This window comes from Glycine soja, chromosome 17, assembly GCF_004193775.1.
Source record: "Glycine soja cultivar W05 chromosome 17, ASM419377v2, whole genome shotgun sequence".
NCBI classification, from domain to species: Eukaryota; Viridiplantae; Streptophyta; class Magnoliopsida; order Fabales; family Fabaceae; genus Glycine; species Glycine soja.
Genome location: NC_041018.1, coordinates 32110242 through 32128389, shown reverse-complemented (window position 1 = coordinate 32128389; position 18148 = coordinate 32110242). Strand labels below are relative to the sequence as shown.

General features: G+C 33.4%; 1 protein-coding gene across 1 annotated transcript; it reads left to right on the top strand.

The window, feature by feature from the left end:
- The first annotated feature begins 1736 nt into the window (after positions 1-1736).
- Positions 1737-11727, top strand: LOC114391902 (ubiquitin carboxyl-terminal hydrolase 26-like). The gene is made up of 14 exons (XM_028352906.1): positions 1737-1980; positions 2815-2920; positions 3018-3614; positions 4385-4640; positions 6115-6842; positions 7019-7127; positions 7785-7963; positions 8201-8485; positions 8562-8760; positions 9055-9126; positions 9368-9598; positions 10185-10448; positions 11068-11215; positions 11294-11727. The coding sequence occupies exons 2-14, from the start codon at positions 2838-2840 to the stop codon at positions 11386-11388; spliced, it is 3246 nt and encodes a 1081-aa protein (XP_028208707.1). The 5' UTR covers positions 1737-1980; positions 2815-2837; the 3' UTR covers positions 11389-11727.
- The last annotated feature ends 6421 nt before the right edge of the window (positions 11728-18148 follow it).

Below are 18148 nucleotides of genomic sequence, written 5' to 3'. Positions count from 1 at the left end.
ATGCTTTTATAAATAATTAATTGACCATTTAAGTTTTTATGGTTTACATCAGTGAGAATAATTTATTTAGTGGAAAAATTCGTGTTCAATTTCCACTGTTGTAAAATTTCATTGGAGCAATGATTAGTCTTTGACACGGTGGGTTAAGGAATACGTGTGATCTTTGACCTAAACAAAAAAGGTATGATTACTTTTTTTTACCACATTAGTATAATTACTTTAAAAATTATATAATATAATTTCAGATGAGTTAATAGTGTAAAAATTTGTACACCGACAATGTATAAAAAATAAATTCATGTAATAATAACAAAATGTAAATAAAATAAAATTATTTGGAAATATTTTTTTGTGGCACATTGCCTTTTTTTCACTTGATGTGAGTTGTGGTTTTATAATGCAATGCAAAACCTATAATCTTATTCTATAATTAAAGTTATAATATTATCTCCATGATAAAAATTAGCATTAAAAGTTAATGTACATTATGAAAATAAATTTTGATTTTAATTAGAAAAATAATATTTAAAATATCAATAATAATGTATTTACATTTAAATTAGTACCTATTCTTTTTAAAGTTAGATACAATTAATTTCAGTAAAAATTAACAACAAACATCTAAATAAAATTTAAATTAGAATATATAAAGTATTAAAATAATATAATATATTAATAATTTTTTTAAAGATTTTTGTCACTATTACACAATTACATATCATTATATATGATAAATTCTATTAAATTTTATAATAATAGTTTTAAAAATAAAAATAAAATAATTCTAAAATTTATTATTATCATTAACAATCACCAACAAAATATTTTAATTTAAAAACTAAAATTATCATTAGCATACACAGGTAATATAGTTTTTTTTCTTGATTATTCAGTTGAAAATTATCATGCATATATTAAATTTGTTAATTTTTTTTCTTCATAATTTTCATAATATTTATCTCTAAAATCATTTGGAATATATATATATATATATATATATATATATATATATATATATATATATTAATTTTAACTAAAAAACCTTTAAAATTACTATTACACTCCCCACATATTAAGCCATTTTGCTCAATCCATTTACTAGAGTTGGTGAGCTATTATAAACTAATGATCTTTGATTCCTGCTAATAATGTTTTTTTTTTATAACGTTGTATTGACTTAATTGTAAATTTTATCATTAAACTTTCACTATGGTGTGACTTTTATCATTCAAGTTTTATTTTTATACATTTTATCTCTCAACTTTCATAACTTTACAGTTTTTACCACTTAAGTTTTTTTTTTTCCACGAATTTTAACATCCAAATTTTTAATATTTTATAAATTCTACCATCAAATTGGTAATAAAATAATATAAAAATCATTTTTCTAAATTTCTGTATATTCGGAATATTTATAATTGATGTAAAAAAATGACTTTCTATATCCGTTGTAATTATAACTTATGCAAAAAATTAAATCATAAGTTAAAATCATTCATCTTTCATCAATGGTTATAAGATACACAAAAATTGAAAATTTAAATAATAAAATTTATGAAAACAAAACTTAAGTAATAATTTTTTTTTCCAAAATAATAAAAATAAAAATTAAGTGATAAAATTTATAATTCACTGCCCACATAAAACAAAGTTACCATAAATTGGTGTCCAAATTGACTCAAGTCTGAATGCCACAAGTACTAGTAGAACCACCACCTTTTGCAATGTGTAAGTGTGAGTGTAGCCTCTGCTGCTCTGCCCCAGCAACAGGTCACAGCACAGAAGGAGGGAAAACTGTGACTCAAAATTGACCCATCAATTCACCAAAACACACATATACTTACTTGGCCCAAGACAAACCAATTGTCCTTTTCCCTCTTTTCACACTCTCATTCTCACTTTTCACCTTCTTCCTTCCTTCCTTCCTTCCTTCACCATTCCCTGCAACCTCTTTTTCTTCTCCTTCTCCTTATGTGAAAGGTAATCATTCATTCATTCATTCTACTAGAAAATAAAATATCAAAATACTGAAATTAACAATTATCTTATCACTAATAATTCTTGTTAAAAATTAATTTCATAAAAAATTATTCTGTAAATTGTTTTTATTTCATATAGCCTTTGTTTTGTCATTGATTGTCGATCTTACAATTTAGAGCAGCGTCGTTTTGTCTCCTAGGTATTCTCTCTGCCTTGATATAATGATTTTAGGATCATATTTTCGCATTTGATTAATTTTGTTATTAATTTTTTTTATTGAATCATACGTTTGCTTCACATTTCTTTGTTCCTTCGTTTCTCCGTTGATTTTTTTATTTGGATGTTTGGAGTTTCTAGGGTTCTTTTAAGCTCTTTGTGATATTTATGTAATTTGATTTTTTCTTCTTTCTGGTGTGCAGTGTGCTATGAATAATGGTGATGAAGTAATGAATATATGATAATGTGCTTGCCTAGATATGAATATAGCCACTGTTTCGTGTAAAATTTTCTGTGATAATTTTGGTTTATTCGTTTTTTTAAACAATATTTGCTATGTAATTTGTTATGAAACAAAATGTGATTTCATTAGTAGTATATTCAATGAACCAATATTGTCCTGTGCTGTGGTTTGCAATTTTTTTAGTTTTTATTGCTAGCATACTAATAATTGGTGTTAGATCACGAGTTAAAAAGATGAAACTAATATAACTATCTGTTGATTTAGTTTGGTTCAATTGTGCTATTAATAAGAGTTAAAAAAATGGATGCGGAAATACTGTCTTAGTTCATCTTTTCTTTTTACTCAAGGAGTTTAGTTTCCTGTCCCTTTTTCAGGGGTTAGGTTTTATAGTTGTACAATGACTAGACTGGCAACTCGAAGAAAAAATAAAAGGCAGAGACAGGGGGATGATGGTGGTGGTGGCACTTCTGACATATGGAGGTACTACTAGCTGACACTCTTTGGGTTTTGGATTATGAAATGTAATGAGATTAGAGCTTATTGTTACACTTTGCATGCTTGTTGTTTTATTGTGTAGGAAAATTCACAACACGGGTGCGGTGACTGAAGATGATATAAATCAACTGTATATGATTTGGAAGCCAGTCTGTTCAGGCTGTCGTGTTAATACTAAAGACAACCCTAATTGCTTCTGTGCATTGGTTCCGCCAACAAATGGTACCCGGAAGACTGGTCTATGGCAGAAGGTGTCTGACTTTGTTGAAAGTCTTGGTCCTGACCCAAATATGGATCTTCGTGCTTCTGATAGTTCACCTGCAGGTCTGACAAATCTTGGTGCAACATGCTATGCCAACAGTATACTCCAGTGCTTGTTCATGAATAAATCTTTCCGAGAAGGCATATTTTCTGTAGAACCAGATGTTTTACAACAACAACCAGTGTTAGATCAACTGACTCGGCTTTTTGTACAGTTGCATGCTAGTAAAATGGCTTTCATAGATTCTTCTCCATTTGTAAAAACACTGGAGTTAGACAATGCAGTTCAGCAGGATAGCCACGAGTTCCTGACATTGCTTCTGTCATTACTTGAGCATTGTTTGAGCCATTCCATAATTGCCAAGGCAAGAACAATAGTTCAAGATCTTTTCCGAGGAAGTGTGTCTCATGTGACAACGTAAGAACCAGTAATTGTGTGTAACTTGTTGAATAATATAGAATAGTTTTTTCCTACTAATTTTATTTTACTTTTGTGGGGATGGCACTGTTGGAATATCATAGATTTGTCAAATATGTTGAAATTCCCTCTTTTATTTTTAATTCTTCCCTTCCCACACTTCTTAAAAATACAGGAAAATGCCCAAAGAACAATTATCTTGGGAATGATGTTCATGCTGCTAACATGTAAAATATTGTTGTTTTTTTAGCTGCTGTTGATTCTTCCTACAAAATGCATATATGATTTTTGTTTCCTCTGATGATGTATTTGATATTACCAAATGACACTATTGATTATCCTTTTTGTACTAAATTGGCTGTTACATTTGTCTTTAAGTACTGTTTGGTATTGATAATAAAATTAATGGTACTGGTTGTTCAGAATCCTTTTCTCGTTGTTGGTCAAAAGCTAAGATGCATTGGCACTGATATGGACAGAGGACATGACAGTGACACAGACACGGCAGCACAACAAAATTTGATGTGTCCATGTCTATTTTGTAGTGTCCTGTTGTGTTGTGTCTAACACGAAGTGTTTGGCATGTTTCCAACACGGCCTTTCTTGAAGTGTCTGTGCTTCATATGTCAGAAGTGAATCTGGTATTTTATGATCAAATGATCCCAAATAAATTACTTATATCTTCTACATTCATATTAGATATGTATGTGACCAGTAGTAGTTGTGTTTATGACTGTTACACTTTTCTAAATTTTATCTTTGCTTTACAGGTGTTCGCAATGTGGAAGAGACTCTGAGGCTTCTTCCAAAATGGAGGACTTCTATGGGTTAGAGTTGAATATCAAGGGACTGAAAGGTTTAGATGAGAGCCTAGATGATTATCTTGCTATTGAAGAGCTTCATGGTGACAATCAATATTTCTGTGAGTCATGTAAAACGAGAGTTGATGCTACTCGCAGCATCAAGCTGCGTACATTGCCTGATGTACTTAATTTTCAACTTAAACGTTATGTCTTCCTGCCACAGGTACTGGGAAAAACTTGAGTTCTTATTGGGAGCATTATACAATTAATGCTGTGCATTTTTCATGGTTTACATATTCTTTAGGTTTGATTATAGTTCTTTTGTTTTGGGTACAAGAGAGAAATGACTCAAATGAGTACTACTGTATTAGATTGAGAATGATAGGGAACTTATGAAAAGAATAAATAATTAAATATCCAATTACAAAATAAATAAATAAAAACTTGTGGATATTGTCTATCTCTTTAAGCATCTACTGCACTGTGCTCTGGAAATCCATGTAATGGAAGATCATTCTGGAAACTGTTGATGATTTTATCTTATACAATCATGAAAACAAATTCTGGCCTTACAAAATTAGAGTTCCTCATAGTTCATATGCACCAGAGTCCTGAAAGCTATTTGTGTGTGGGTGCCACTCCCTCTCTGTAACAATAACAATGTTTTAAATCCTGCATAGTGGCATGTAGTGGCCAGGCCCTGAAACACTATAGCTAGATACCCGGTATTTTGAATTTTTTAAATAGTTTACATGTATACATATAAATTCTAAAAAATGATCCAAATTACTCAATTAATGACATTCATAATTAAAAATGAAAAGTCAAGGATGTCAAACAAAACATGCATGTAAATAACAAAGTCAACTAAATCCAAGTCTTCATCATTTTCACTACTATTACAGCTGTAATTTCATTTTTGGAGATTGAAATCCAAAAGATACCTCCCCCTCCCCCCCCAAAAAAAAAGCACTGATGTCTCTGTTCAGGATTTTTTTTTGGAATCAACACCTAGTGCTACAGCCATTACACTATATATCTCTGCTACAGCATCCTCTGTAGTAGTCAGTGGCCGCGCTGCACTACCATAGCGGTGCTAGTGCTACAACGTGCTATTTAAAACCTTGATATATAATTTTCCCAACTATGCCAAATCCTTGTATCAAATACATAAAAAATCCCTCCAGTGTGTGTATCACCATTTATACCAAATATCTTGGTCTAAATACATTATCTGAGAGAGCAACGCAGGAACCTTGATCTGTTTTTCACATGCAAGTTATGAGAGCATCGCTTTCTTGTTTCTAATTCTGTCTTTTGTATTTGTTGGTGTCTTAGTAGGATGTTTTGTCTTCCTTAATAAAGTTTCAACTAAGAGAACAAACTTTGAATGGTTATAAAGAAGAGATACTTGATTTACTTTGCAAACCTGTATAGGATATATTTTGAAATTCTTTCTTTGAGTAGTGATCATGCAAGAGTAGTTTTCTGAAGAGAGAAACTGTGTTAATGGTTGCATGCTTTTTCTTTATTTGGGTGTCTTCATGTTACAGTGGTTTTTTACTTTTTTTTACACCATCTTCTTTTATTTCCCTTTAATTTTTGGTCTCCTAATGCCCAGGGACTAAATCTTATTTTACATAACACTAAATTTCTTTCTGATGATTTGTCTTTTATTCTTCTGTTTCCACTGACAGAATACAATGAAGAAGAAAGTTACTTCTGCATTTTCATTTCCCGCTGAACTTCATATGCACCATAGATTGTCTGAGCCATCTCAGTTTGAATTGATGTATGACTTGTCAGCTGTACTGATTCACAAAGGAACTGCTGTTAATAGTGGTCATTACATTGCCCATATCAAGGATGTAAACACTGGGCAATGGTGGGAATTTGATGACGAGAATGTTACTAACTTGGGTTGTCATCCAGTTGGGGAAGGAAGTTCTTCTACTTCTAAATCTGTTAAGACAGATGTACTTCATTCTAATTGCTCTGGAGCAATGCTAGCTGACAGTAATGGTTTAGATGCCACTCATTCACGATCTTCGCCTCTGGAGACATTTTCATCTAGTGATGCTTACATGTTGATGTACCATCTTAAGCATAGCAAAAATGTTGGTGAAAAGGGTGGAATTGTTTATGGTGCTAACCTTGAAGAAGTAGCGGGCAATGCAGTTACTGCACAAGACAGTGCTTGTCTTCCTTCTCATCTTTGTGAAGAGATTCAAAGTTTCAATGCCTCATATCTTGATTCTTGCGAGCAGTACAAGCATAGGAAAGTGTTAGAATTGAGCCGTATCAATGAGAGGAGACAGGAAGTTCGGTCCATTTTAGCTGAAGCTCCTACTCAATCACTGCAGCAACCGTATTTTTGGATTTGTAGTGACTGGCTTCGTCAGTGGGCTGACAACCTTATTCCAATGTTAGTGCATAATTTCTATTGCATTTTTTTACCTTGAATATTAATGGTTTTATTCTGTTTATAATATGTGATACAGTTCTTTCCTTCGCACCTTTAGATCAAGTGTTCCTTCTGCCAATTATTGGGGTAGAGTTATTTCACTCAATCTATAGGTGACTTCCTAATGTTAACTGCAGTGCTCTTGACAATACATCTATCCAATGTTCACATGGGAAAGTCCCAGTGTCAAAGGTTACCTCAATGAAGCGATTATCTTCTAAAGCATGGGATAAATTATTGTCTAAGGTAAGCTAGTATACATTTAGTACTTGATTCCTTTTTTTTATTAGTCTCCATGTGTTACGAAATCATACATTGATTCTGTAGCTTCTTTAAAATCAATATGAAATGAAAAGCAATAGTAATGTAGCTTGGGAAAGAATAAATTGGATAGTGATTATTTTTTTGTTCCTCTTTTATTGTGATGGTTAATACTGGTAGGAGAGATGATAAAAAGATTTATCAGAGGGAGCATTAGCAGACAAAAACTAGTATCCCACTATCCCGTGAGTTACTGAATAGCATTAACTGGCTGTTTTCATCATGAAGCACTAAGTTTAGCTTGTTCTTATTGGTGATGTTAGCTAGGAAACTATTGTCATTTGTGGGTCTGAAGGAGGACTGGAGGTGAAACGTTTTGATAAATGAAAGTCTTTGTGAAGTAGGTTATTATAGTGTTTGTTTGTTGACGTAAAGAGGAGAATGCAGTATACTTGTCTGAATGAATTACAGTGTATTAAAAATAACAGGAAATTTAAGCTTTTATTGAAAAGTTTAGAAACTGTTGAATGTTGATTTTTAGTTATGGACTTATGGTTTATTCATATATATCTCCTCATATTTTGCCATTGTTGCTAAAATTGTGTCCATAATATACTTCATTTATTGGATTGTAAAATTCAGTATGGTGGGGGACCAACTCTTTCTCATGAAGACTGCTGTTGGGATTGTCTGATTGATGGGGCTCAGAATGTGGTGTCAGCTGACACCTATCGGGATCAAAGAGAATCATTGAAGCGACTTGCACGGGATATTCTTGATGGAAATTGTGAAGACGGAATGTACTATGTGTCTAGACCATGGTATGGATACAAAACTTTTTTTCCTGCCATTTCTGCTTTTTCAGAAAGGGATAAGAGGTGGTGTGGATAAGTGTTCTGTTTTGGTATGAAATAATAAGTTGCCAGGTTCAGTTTCAGAGAAATCTATCACCTGTTCTGCTCAGTCTTAATTTCCTTGCATTATATTCCCTAGGCTGCTATGATAGTTCAAAAGTAACAATACCAAAGTCTGTTATCCCGACACGTTTAATTTTGTAGGTTGCAGCAATGGTGGAAAAGAAAAGTTGTTGATGTTCCATCTGAAGCTGATGCTGGACCAACAGCTGCCATTTGCTGTCCACATGAGCAACTTATGCCTGAGCAAGCTGTTGGTGCTAAGCGGTTGCTTGTTCCTGAGGATTTCTGGCTTTTCTTATATAAAGATGCCATTTCTGTAAAAGCTGATGATCCTCTAGGTTGCCCTACTTTTCCTTTAGACTCCAGAGAGTGTTCCCAATGCAGTGATGAATTATCTGAAGAGGCTTGCTTGGAGGACTCTTTAAGGTCTCTTCTGTACATTTTATATTTTTATAATAGTGATGTAGAAAATTTTGAGGTGAATTTTGTTTTCATGATGCAGATTAGTAAAACAAATGCAGCGCCAAAATCATGAGAAATTATTTGTTGGTAAAAGTATGCCGCTTACTCTAAATTGCAAGTATTTCTTAGTTCCTTCTTCGTGGATTTCGAAATGGAGAAATTACATTAATTTGGCTGTCAAGACTTCAGATAAACCTGAAACTTTAGATGGGGTAATTGATTCACTGATCTGTGAAAAGGTACTGTTACCTTACCTTGCTTTTTTTGTCATGTTATGTGCATCTTGCTTTTGTGTCAGCATAGTATACTAACTAGCATTTTGTTAAATTGAGTTGGATTTTTAGGTACGCGATTATTATGAGAATATCTACTTTGAAAAGTAATTCTAGGGATTTTACTATTTTAGTTGTGCATTGTAACACTCTTAAATTGTCACTGATTGGGTCTTCATGTGTATGACGTCTTCAGTCTGTCGAATTTAATCCATAGCGATTTCATGATGAATTTTGTTCCCACTTTTTTTGTGTATTCAGCACTCAGGGCTCATTGAAAGGCTTCCTGAACTGGTTATCACACGCGGTGCTATAATCCCAAGGGAATCTTCTGTAAGTTAGAATAATGAAGGAATTTCTACAATGTAGTCAGTCAAGTGACATGTACATGCACCCCTGCATTTTTATGTCATTGTTTTATTAGCAGAAACTAAATTCAGTAATTTTAGCATGCTTCAAATCTTTTTTCTTAAATAGTATGTTCTCAATGTCAACTTGCTCTCTTTGTTCCTCCATTTTTATGCATCAATGTGACTTAAGTGTGCTTTACAATTATTCACTTTGTGAATTCTAGGTAAGTGGCTTAACCATCATATCTGAGAGTGATTGGAAATGCTTCTGTGAAGAATGGAGTGGTATTGAGACCAAAGGAGTATCTGCAAGAATTGAGAATGTTAATGATTCAGAAAATGCTTTTACTGGATCCTGCAGAGAGATGCCAATATGTGAGGATCAACTTAACACTTGGGATAAAGTGAATAATGAAAGTAGGAATGGACAAATTGTGATTAAGACTTGTCCTGAGGTAATCCAAAAACTCTGCCACAAACTGTTGGATATGCTATTTCTGCCCTGATGCTGCTTTTTTTGCACCTTGGTTGCTTAGTAGTTAACTTTGTGCTTGGTTTGTGGAAATATTTTGTTTTCAACTATTCATTTTCTATTTCTATTACAAAAATACCACCTTGTGTATGTGTTCACTTTGTTTCTTATTTTAAAAAATTTGCACAGGAAATGGTGGAAACAAGTTGCATATATTCTTCAAATAATCCAATATGGTATTTTCTGTTGATATATATGAATGAATGTGTAGTTCACCTTGGCTTGAAAGGCTTTTGTTTTTGTGTGTATTGCATGTTTCTGAATGAAAGGAATCACATCTTCAAAAAGCTACTTCCGGATGTGTTTATGTAACTAGACTGAAAATAAAATTGTACTTGAATTAATAATTGTATAGTTTTATTTTATTTGACTGGGTCTATGTGACTGTCCACTCCCATATTTGCTCCCACATAGCTAATAACTTTAACCTACTTATGTTGTTACTAGAAAGTAGAAACTTCCTTGTTTAGTTTGCATTTGAACTATAATCCCCCATTCTTAATATGCAGGTTTGTGAAAGTTGCATTGGAGAAAAGGAAAGCTGTGAGTTAATGCAGAAACTTAGCTATTGCAATCAGGACATTAGTGTAATTCTTGTCCGTGGAAGGGAGGTCCCCAGATCAATCTTACAGGCTTCAAAGGGCTTTGTTGAAACAGACAGACGAGTTTCCAAACGTTCCCGGAAGACTAAAAATGAGAGTTCCATTAGTCTGAAAGTTTCTGCTTCAACATCAATTTATCAGCTGAAAATGATGATATGGGAATCGTTTGGGGTAAGCCAAGTTTGTGCTATATGCTTATCATTATGCTAAAACCCTCCTCATATTTGTATTTAGTTTTTTGTTGTGTAAAAGCATTTCATATCAAGGTGAGCTGAAGCTGACTTGGATGGTTACACAGAAATTAGGGATGTCGATCTGTTAAACTGAAAATAGAATGGGATGGAAAAAACATGATTTAGTTGCTTTGTGAAAAATCACTTTCAATTTGTTTTCATGCTACGAGAAAACCCAATTTTCCGCACAGTTTTTATAAATTAGCTGTACTCTATTTAACTACCATTCTGCTTTCTTGCACAGTTTTTATTTTAAATTTTCCGCCTTCCAATTTTTCCACCTCCAATAAGTGCATCTGTTGTAAATTAACAATATAAGTAGGTGGTTTGACTTGAAATGGATGGATATTTTGGTTGACACACAAGAGAAACGTGTTAGTACTTAGTAGGTTTACACTTTACACAAATGAAATGACATTTATGGGTGTGGTTGTGTAATTTGTGTTCACTTTTATCACAAGATTATACTAATGAAGTACCTTCAGTATTTTATTTTTTGGGGTGGGGGTGATTTTGTTAATTAGTGTGTATATTATATCTGATAATTGTCCTTGCAGGTTGTAAAAGAAAACCAGATACTACAAAAAGGTGATAGAACAATTGATCTTGATAATGAATATGCTACGCTTGTGGATGTAAACATATTTGCTGGAGATCAGATTATTGTGAGGGACTCTGAGATCCATGAAAATCGAGATATTGCAGGTATGCTATTTGATACTAGTACATGATTATCTTTTCCTTGTGTATACATACAGAAATTGTCATATTTGTATTTTGCAGATGAGCTTTGTGACGAGGAAATGGAAACACAACGTATCGAGGCAGGATTTCGTGGAACACTCTTAACGTCGAATGGTTTATCTCAGGTGGTTTAGGAAGTGCACTTTCAGTGGTATCATCTTTAACATTAGTGTATATAGGAGTTCTAAAGAAAAAAGTCCGAGTGAGAAAAGAAAGGTTGTGGTGTGATTTAACTATGTAAATTTATGTGCCTGGACTTTACATACAGGTCCGAAAGCCAAGATAATGGCAAATTTTGGAATGTTTCTCTTTTTGTTTTGGTTTGTGTGTGAGCAAATGCTCAAAGGTTGAGCTAGCTACCTCATTTAAAAGTGAAGGAATGCTACTTGCACTTTTAGATAACCTAATACGAGGGATTTTGAGCAATGATAATCAAATTTATGGATTACATGCATAGCGCATCAGCCATACTAGTTACAATTGCCATGTATTTCCTTGCTAGTCAAGTAGTTATAATCTTGCAAATTATTAACAACGAAGTCTTTCTATTATAGAAAAATTGAGACTAAGATCTTAATATTCGTGTATTTTTTAAAGATAGAAGTGTTTAGTAGATATGTATTTTACTAACTTGTAACATTTTCAAACACTACATTATGTTTGAACTCCATACTCATATATAACCAACATTTGCCTTGGCACCTTCTCAGGTACGTTCTTTACTCCACAGGCTTCTAACCTGGGTGTTAGAGTCTCTATAGGTGGACATCACCCACATTAGGGGTGATCATAATAATCGGTTATATAAAATTTAACCAGTTTTATAGTATCTGGTTAATTAAATTTGGTTATAAATTTAACTAGATTCTAGTACTAAAATACCTTTTGGATCAAGAGTCAAGACATTCATTTCGTAAATCATTTTTCAACATTTGCTAGGATTCTGTGTTCCAAGATTAGGTGGTTAAGCTACTAGTGATTTTTTTTTTTTATAATAGTTAAATATAACGAATTGGACCCTCTAGTTCAGCAAGCAACTAGCCATCTTTGTCTTCGTGAATTCTAGGGTGAATCACCTTGCGAGTGGTTCACCAATGAACCACAATGTTATATTGTTAGACATAATCATATAATAAATGGTTCTGATTTTTTACTAGCAACTGGTTGGGGAAGTTTATTTGAGCTAGCTTTTGAGGGGATTCGACAACAAGTGCGCATTAGGGGTTTGGAATTTTGTTCTTGCACCAGTCATTTTTTCTTCTATATCTAACATACTAGTTAAGTATCTGTGCATACGCAGGAGTAAGTCGTGAAAATTGACAATATAATTATATTCGTATGACTATAACATTGGACAATATTATCATGTATTCAATTGGAAACTAAGCAAATGAGAACAAAAATGAATATAAACTAAGTACTTATGCATACGCATTGATAAGCCGGAAAATTATATTTAGAGTATAGTTATAGGCATATAGTTATAACATTGAACAATATTATCATGTATTTAATTGGAAACTATCTAAATGAGAACAAAAATGAATATAAGCTAAAAAATTTATGATCAATGATTTGAAGGTCAAGCAAAATAAAACAAATATTATATAAGAAACTGTCAATTAACAAAGTATTTAAATTTAGAAACATTGTTTGTAGGAAAATTTTGACCACAATAGAAGTTGTCTATTTGCAAAAATTGACATATGCCACAATTACATTGCACTCGATTTATAAACATAACCAAAACAAAGCATAATTAACTGTGGATTAGGAAACTCAAAGATAATTTTCAAAATTTTGTAATTCAGAAAAAGCTCTTCATCCATAGTCATTTTTTGATGTCTTTCTTCAGTCATGGTAAACAATGCGGCATCCCGCAACATCTTCCAAAACCAAGTGAGTGAACCTTTGCTCTTTCAAAAAATTGAGAAACGGACACGTGCGGACACTCAGGTAAGCTGCAAAATTAAATATATAGTATAATTATATACATTTAATTATAATTTTGTAGAACTTATTAAATGAGAATCAAAATTAATATGATTGAAATATATAATATATAACAAGTGTTACACATGCTTCTATTTATAACTTAGGTAGCTTCCTTAAAAAACTTCCTTAAGAAACTAGAGCTTAACTACACACACCCCTCTAAGAACTAAGTTCACCTCCTTGAGAAATTTCCTTGAGAAGATTCTAGGAGAAACTAGAACTTAGCTACACATACTCCTCTAATAGCTAAGCTCACCTCCTTAAGATGAGAAACTAGAACTTAGCTACACACACCCCCTATAATAGCTAAGCTCACCCCTATGCCAAAATACATGAAAATACAAAAAAAAAAAAATCCCTACTACAAAGACTACTCAAAATGCCCTGAAATACAAGGCTAAAACCCTATACTGCTAGAATGGCCAAAATACAAGGCCCAAAAGAAGGAAAAACCTATTCTAATATTTACAAAGAAGAGTAGACCCAACCTTGGTCCATGGGCTCTAAAATCTATCATGAGGTTCATGAGAATCTTAGGGCCTTCTTTAGTAGCTTTAGCCCAATCCTCTTGGATTCTTCTATCCAATACCCTTGGGGGTAGGATTGCATCAACTAAGTACTAACATGTGTTATTTTTAGCTTTTGAAAACACAGTGGCCATGCCACATTTCCTTTTAAGTGAGATGGGTAGCTTGGTTGTGGTTATGTACCTGTCTTGAGGAGTAGGTTGAACTGCACATTCAAAATAGACCATTTTTCTATCCTTGTCATGATGGTTCTCCCATACCAACTTTGCATATTGCATCAAGATTCCACCATCATTAGGATCTGCCATGGTAGCACGAAGAAAGTACTCCTCAGCCCCTCAAAGGTCTCCATTGGACTATCAGTAAATAAAAAAAAAAATAGATGTCAACATCCTAAAAGAACGATAAGAAACTTCATGCTTGTCTAAATGAAATTAAAAGATGATGAATAAATAATAGAGCCTCATTTATGAACCATGCATGTATTGTCTCCTTAGAAACATAATCTGAAAAGAACTATAAGAAACTTCATTCTTGTCTCAATGAAACTAAAAGATGATGAATCAACAATAGAGCCTCATTTATGAACCATGCATGTATTGTCCTAATAAGCATGCCTCATGGAACTTATTACAAATATGAAAGGTTCAATGTCTACTATTCATATAAATCCAAAAGTTGGACCTGCATCAGAATCAAAGTTTATGTCTTTTTAAGGACATAGAAAGTAAACACAAAAATCTGCAATTTTTACAATCAGTTTCATTTCATGATAGACAAACTCATTTGTAGCCTGAAATTGAACTTAATTCAATGCATGTGAAATTTTAACACAAAGTGGTCTTACAGTCCTAATATACACAAAGTGATTATGTCAGTGAAATTTTCTAATGATGCAAATTGCTAAAGTCATATCTCACAAGGAAGATATTTAAACACATAACTCTTAAAAGGAACCCAAGACAACATATCTTCTAGACTGGGAAGATATTCAAAAAATTGCTCTCCAAATGTGGGATTATTTCCAACAAAGAAAGGATTCTAAGTTCGAACAACACAAACTGGGAATGAGCAGTTTCACCTCCAGCTTGATTTTTCTTCTCACCTGTTTCACCTGTCTTAGCTTGATCAATTTCTTCTTCTTCCTCAATGTTGATAAAGTCATCTCTACACATTCAACCCACCTGTGCCTTCCTGCCAAATATTAAGAAAATCATGACATTTAATAAAGCTATAATAGAGCTCGATAAGTTGCCTATCTTTTACTTGAATATGTTCTTGCAGATCATGCATTCGTTTCATTAAATTCCTATTTTTCATACCCCCAATAAGCAAGAAAGAGAAGAGAAACATGCCTCAGTCATTATAGGAGCAGAAACGACATAGATCCAATTTGAAACAGAAAATAAAACAAAGAACTCCAAAAAATAACAAATGATCCTATATTAAACAAATAAAAAAAATTAGATACTATTAATAATTAAACCTCCTAAAAATTACGTTCATAGACACAAGCTTCTTGAACATCTCTGATTGCAGCCTATTCAACAATGTTCCTCACTAGAAGCCTCTTGATAGCCTTGTCCTGTTATTATTATTATTTATTTTTTTACAAATCGCAAAAAACTTTAATTGAATTGCTACAGAAAAATTGAACGTTTAAGAAAGTGAAATAAGAACGAACCTTAGGACAACATTTGCCACACTTGGAGCATCAAATGAAAATTCTCATAATCGTTTTGTCTCTTTCTTGCTATACTTGATGGCCAAGCAAAGACATTAAATTTTAAGAAATATGAATAACTAATAGCTCAAAGGTTCCCATTCCGAGATTTATTAATAACAAAGAAAAGATATTACCAACACTAAGCATTGCCAAGGAATAATGCACAAAATAGAAAATGAAATAAAATCAAACAAAGAATTCCAGAAACATCAAATGATCCAATATTGAACAAATAAAAAATAGATACTATTAATAATTAAACTCATGAAAATTATGTTCATAGACACAAGCCTCCTGAACATTAGACTGTTGTCTGTTCAACAATGTTCCTTACCAAAAACCTATTGATAGCCTTTGTCAAAATCGTGTTACTTAGTGTGTATTTTAGGAAAGTTTATATTTTATCCTTGATTGTATTTTTATTCTCTATCACAGCTGTATATGGCTATTAATACTAGGATTATGTATTTAGAATAAATCACATAATTATAGGGATTTGACTCCTTAAAATTAGTTTCCATATTTCCTAAAATAGCCAACAGACTCATGTACATATAGGTCCAATGACCTCATAATTCTTATGAGAAAAATAAAATATTATTCCTTCAAAATTTGAGATGGTATCAGAGCTCATGTTCCTTAGGAGCCTCTAATCGTGCCTGAAACCCTAAGTCACAACCCTCATTGTTGCACAACCTTGAAACCTATCGCAACCTTCATTGCTACCATCATTACTCATTGCAACCTTCATTGTTGCCTTCATTACTCATCGTAGCCTTCATTGCTGCCTTCATTACTCACTGCAGCCTTCATTGCTGTTAACCAGAAGAAAATGGATTTCCCAATATGGAGAAAAAATATGAGGAAGTCTGGTGTACCTACTGCAACAAGCCACGCCACACAAGAGAGAAGTGCTGGAAATTACATGGAAAACCCCCAAGTCGAGAATGAGGGCAGAAATGAGGTCCTAAAAAAGGGGAAGGACAAAGGCAAACACACACTGCTAATGTTGGACATAGCAAAGAGGTTGTTCAGCTAAATCATGAAGAGATAGAAAGGGTAAGATCCTTCCTTAGTAAATTGGAGGAGCCCACAGGTACGTGCCCCTTAACATATTCTGGTAAGTTTCCATTTTCTTTTGGACTTAATATTTTAGATACACCATTTACCCACTATTGGATATTAGATTTTGGAGCCACAGACCACATGACCCCTCTACCCAAATACTTCTCCACATATTCTCCGTTAGCAACAAGGAAATTTCCACAGCAGATGGAACCCCTTATAACTGCAGCAGGACAAGGAGAGGTCCAAATAAGCCCATCCATAACATTAAAAAATGTCCTTCATGTTCCTAAGTTGTCCACCAATCTGATTTCTATACAAAAACTCACAAAAGATCTCTCATGTAATGTTGTTTTTTATAGCAATTCTTGTATATTACAGGACAAGAACTCAGGGAGGATGATTGGACATGCTAGAGAATGGAATGGCTTGTATTACTTCTGAATCTACCACCAAACCTGAAAAATAACAACTCTTTTTTCTCTGATTCAATAAAGACCACCAGGAAGAAGGTCTTCCTACATCACTGTCGTCTTGGACATCCTTCCTTTAGAGTCATAAAATCGTTATTCTTTTCCCTTTTTAGCAAATTAGATGTGGAAAGTCTCCATTGTGAAGTGTGTGAGCTTGCTATGCACAAGTGTGTACCTTTTCCAGTTAGTAATAATATGAGCACTTTTCCCTTCTATTTAATTCATACTGACGTGTGGGGTCCCTCAACTGTCCAAAATGTTTCTAGTGCCCGTTGGTTCCTTACCTTTATAGATGATTATACTCGTGTCACATGGGTTTTCTTACTAAAACAAAAATCTGATGTCAGCTCTGGTTCAACGTTTTTTCTCCATGGTAAAAAATCAGTTTGGTGTTAGCATTAAGAGGATTAGATCCGATAATGCCAAAGATTACTTTATTCATGGGCTTATTTCCTTTTGTCAAAAGGAAGGTATCATTCATGAGTTATCCTGTGTCAAAACACCTCAACAAAATGGGATTGCTGAGAGGAAAAATGGACACTTACTAGACCAAACTCGAGCTATTCTTTTTCAAAATCATGTCCCTAAAAAATATTGGGGGGATACCCTCCTTACTGCCACCTATCTAATCAATAGGTTACCCTAAAAAATCTTAGAATCAAAAAGTTCCATGCAAGTCCTATCCTCATTCTACCCACACTTGGACCCAACAAATAAACTCCAACCTAGAATATTTGGGTGTGTATCCTTTGTACAAGTTCATAGTAATGAAAGGGGAAAACTAGATCCTAGGGCTGTCAAGTGTGTATTCTTGGAGTACTCAACCACACAAAAGGGATACAAATGCTTTCACCCTTCATCAAGAAGATTCTATGTGTCAAGGGATGTCACCTTCAATGAACAAGAAAGCTACTTCAAGCAACCTCATCTTTAGGGGGAGAATGTAATACAGGAAGATGAGCCTCTAATGCTTCCGAATATGACATTTGGACCTGAAATTGGGACAACTAGCACTGCTGTACCTAAAACTGAAAGAAGTCCAGATTCAGCAGAACAATCCCCAGATTCAACAACAGGACCTATACTTCAACCTGAGACTAATGGTGGG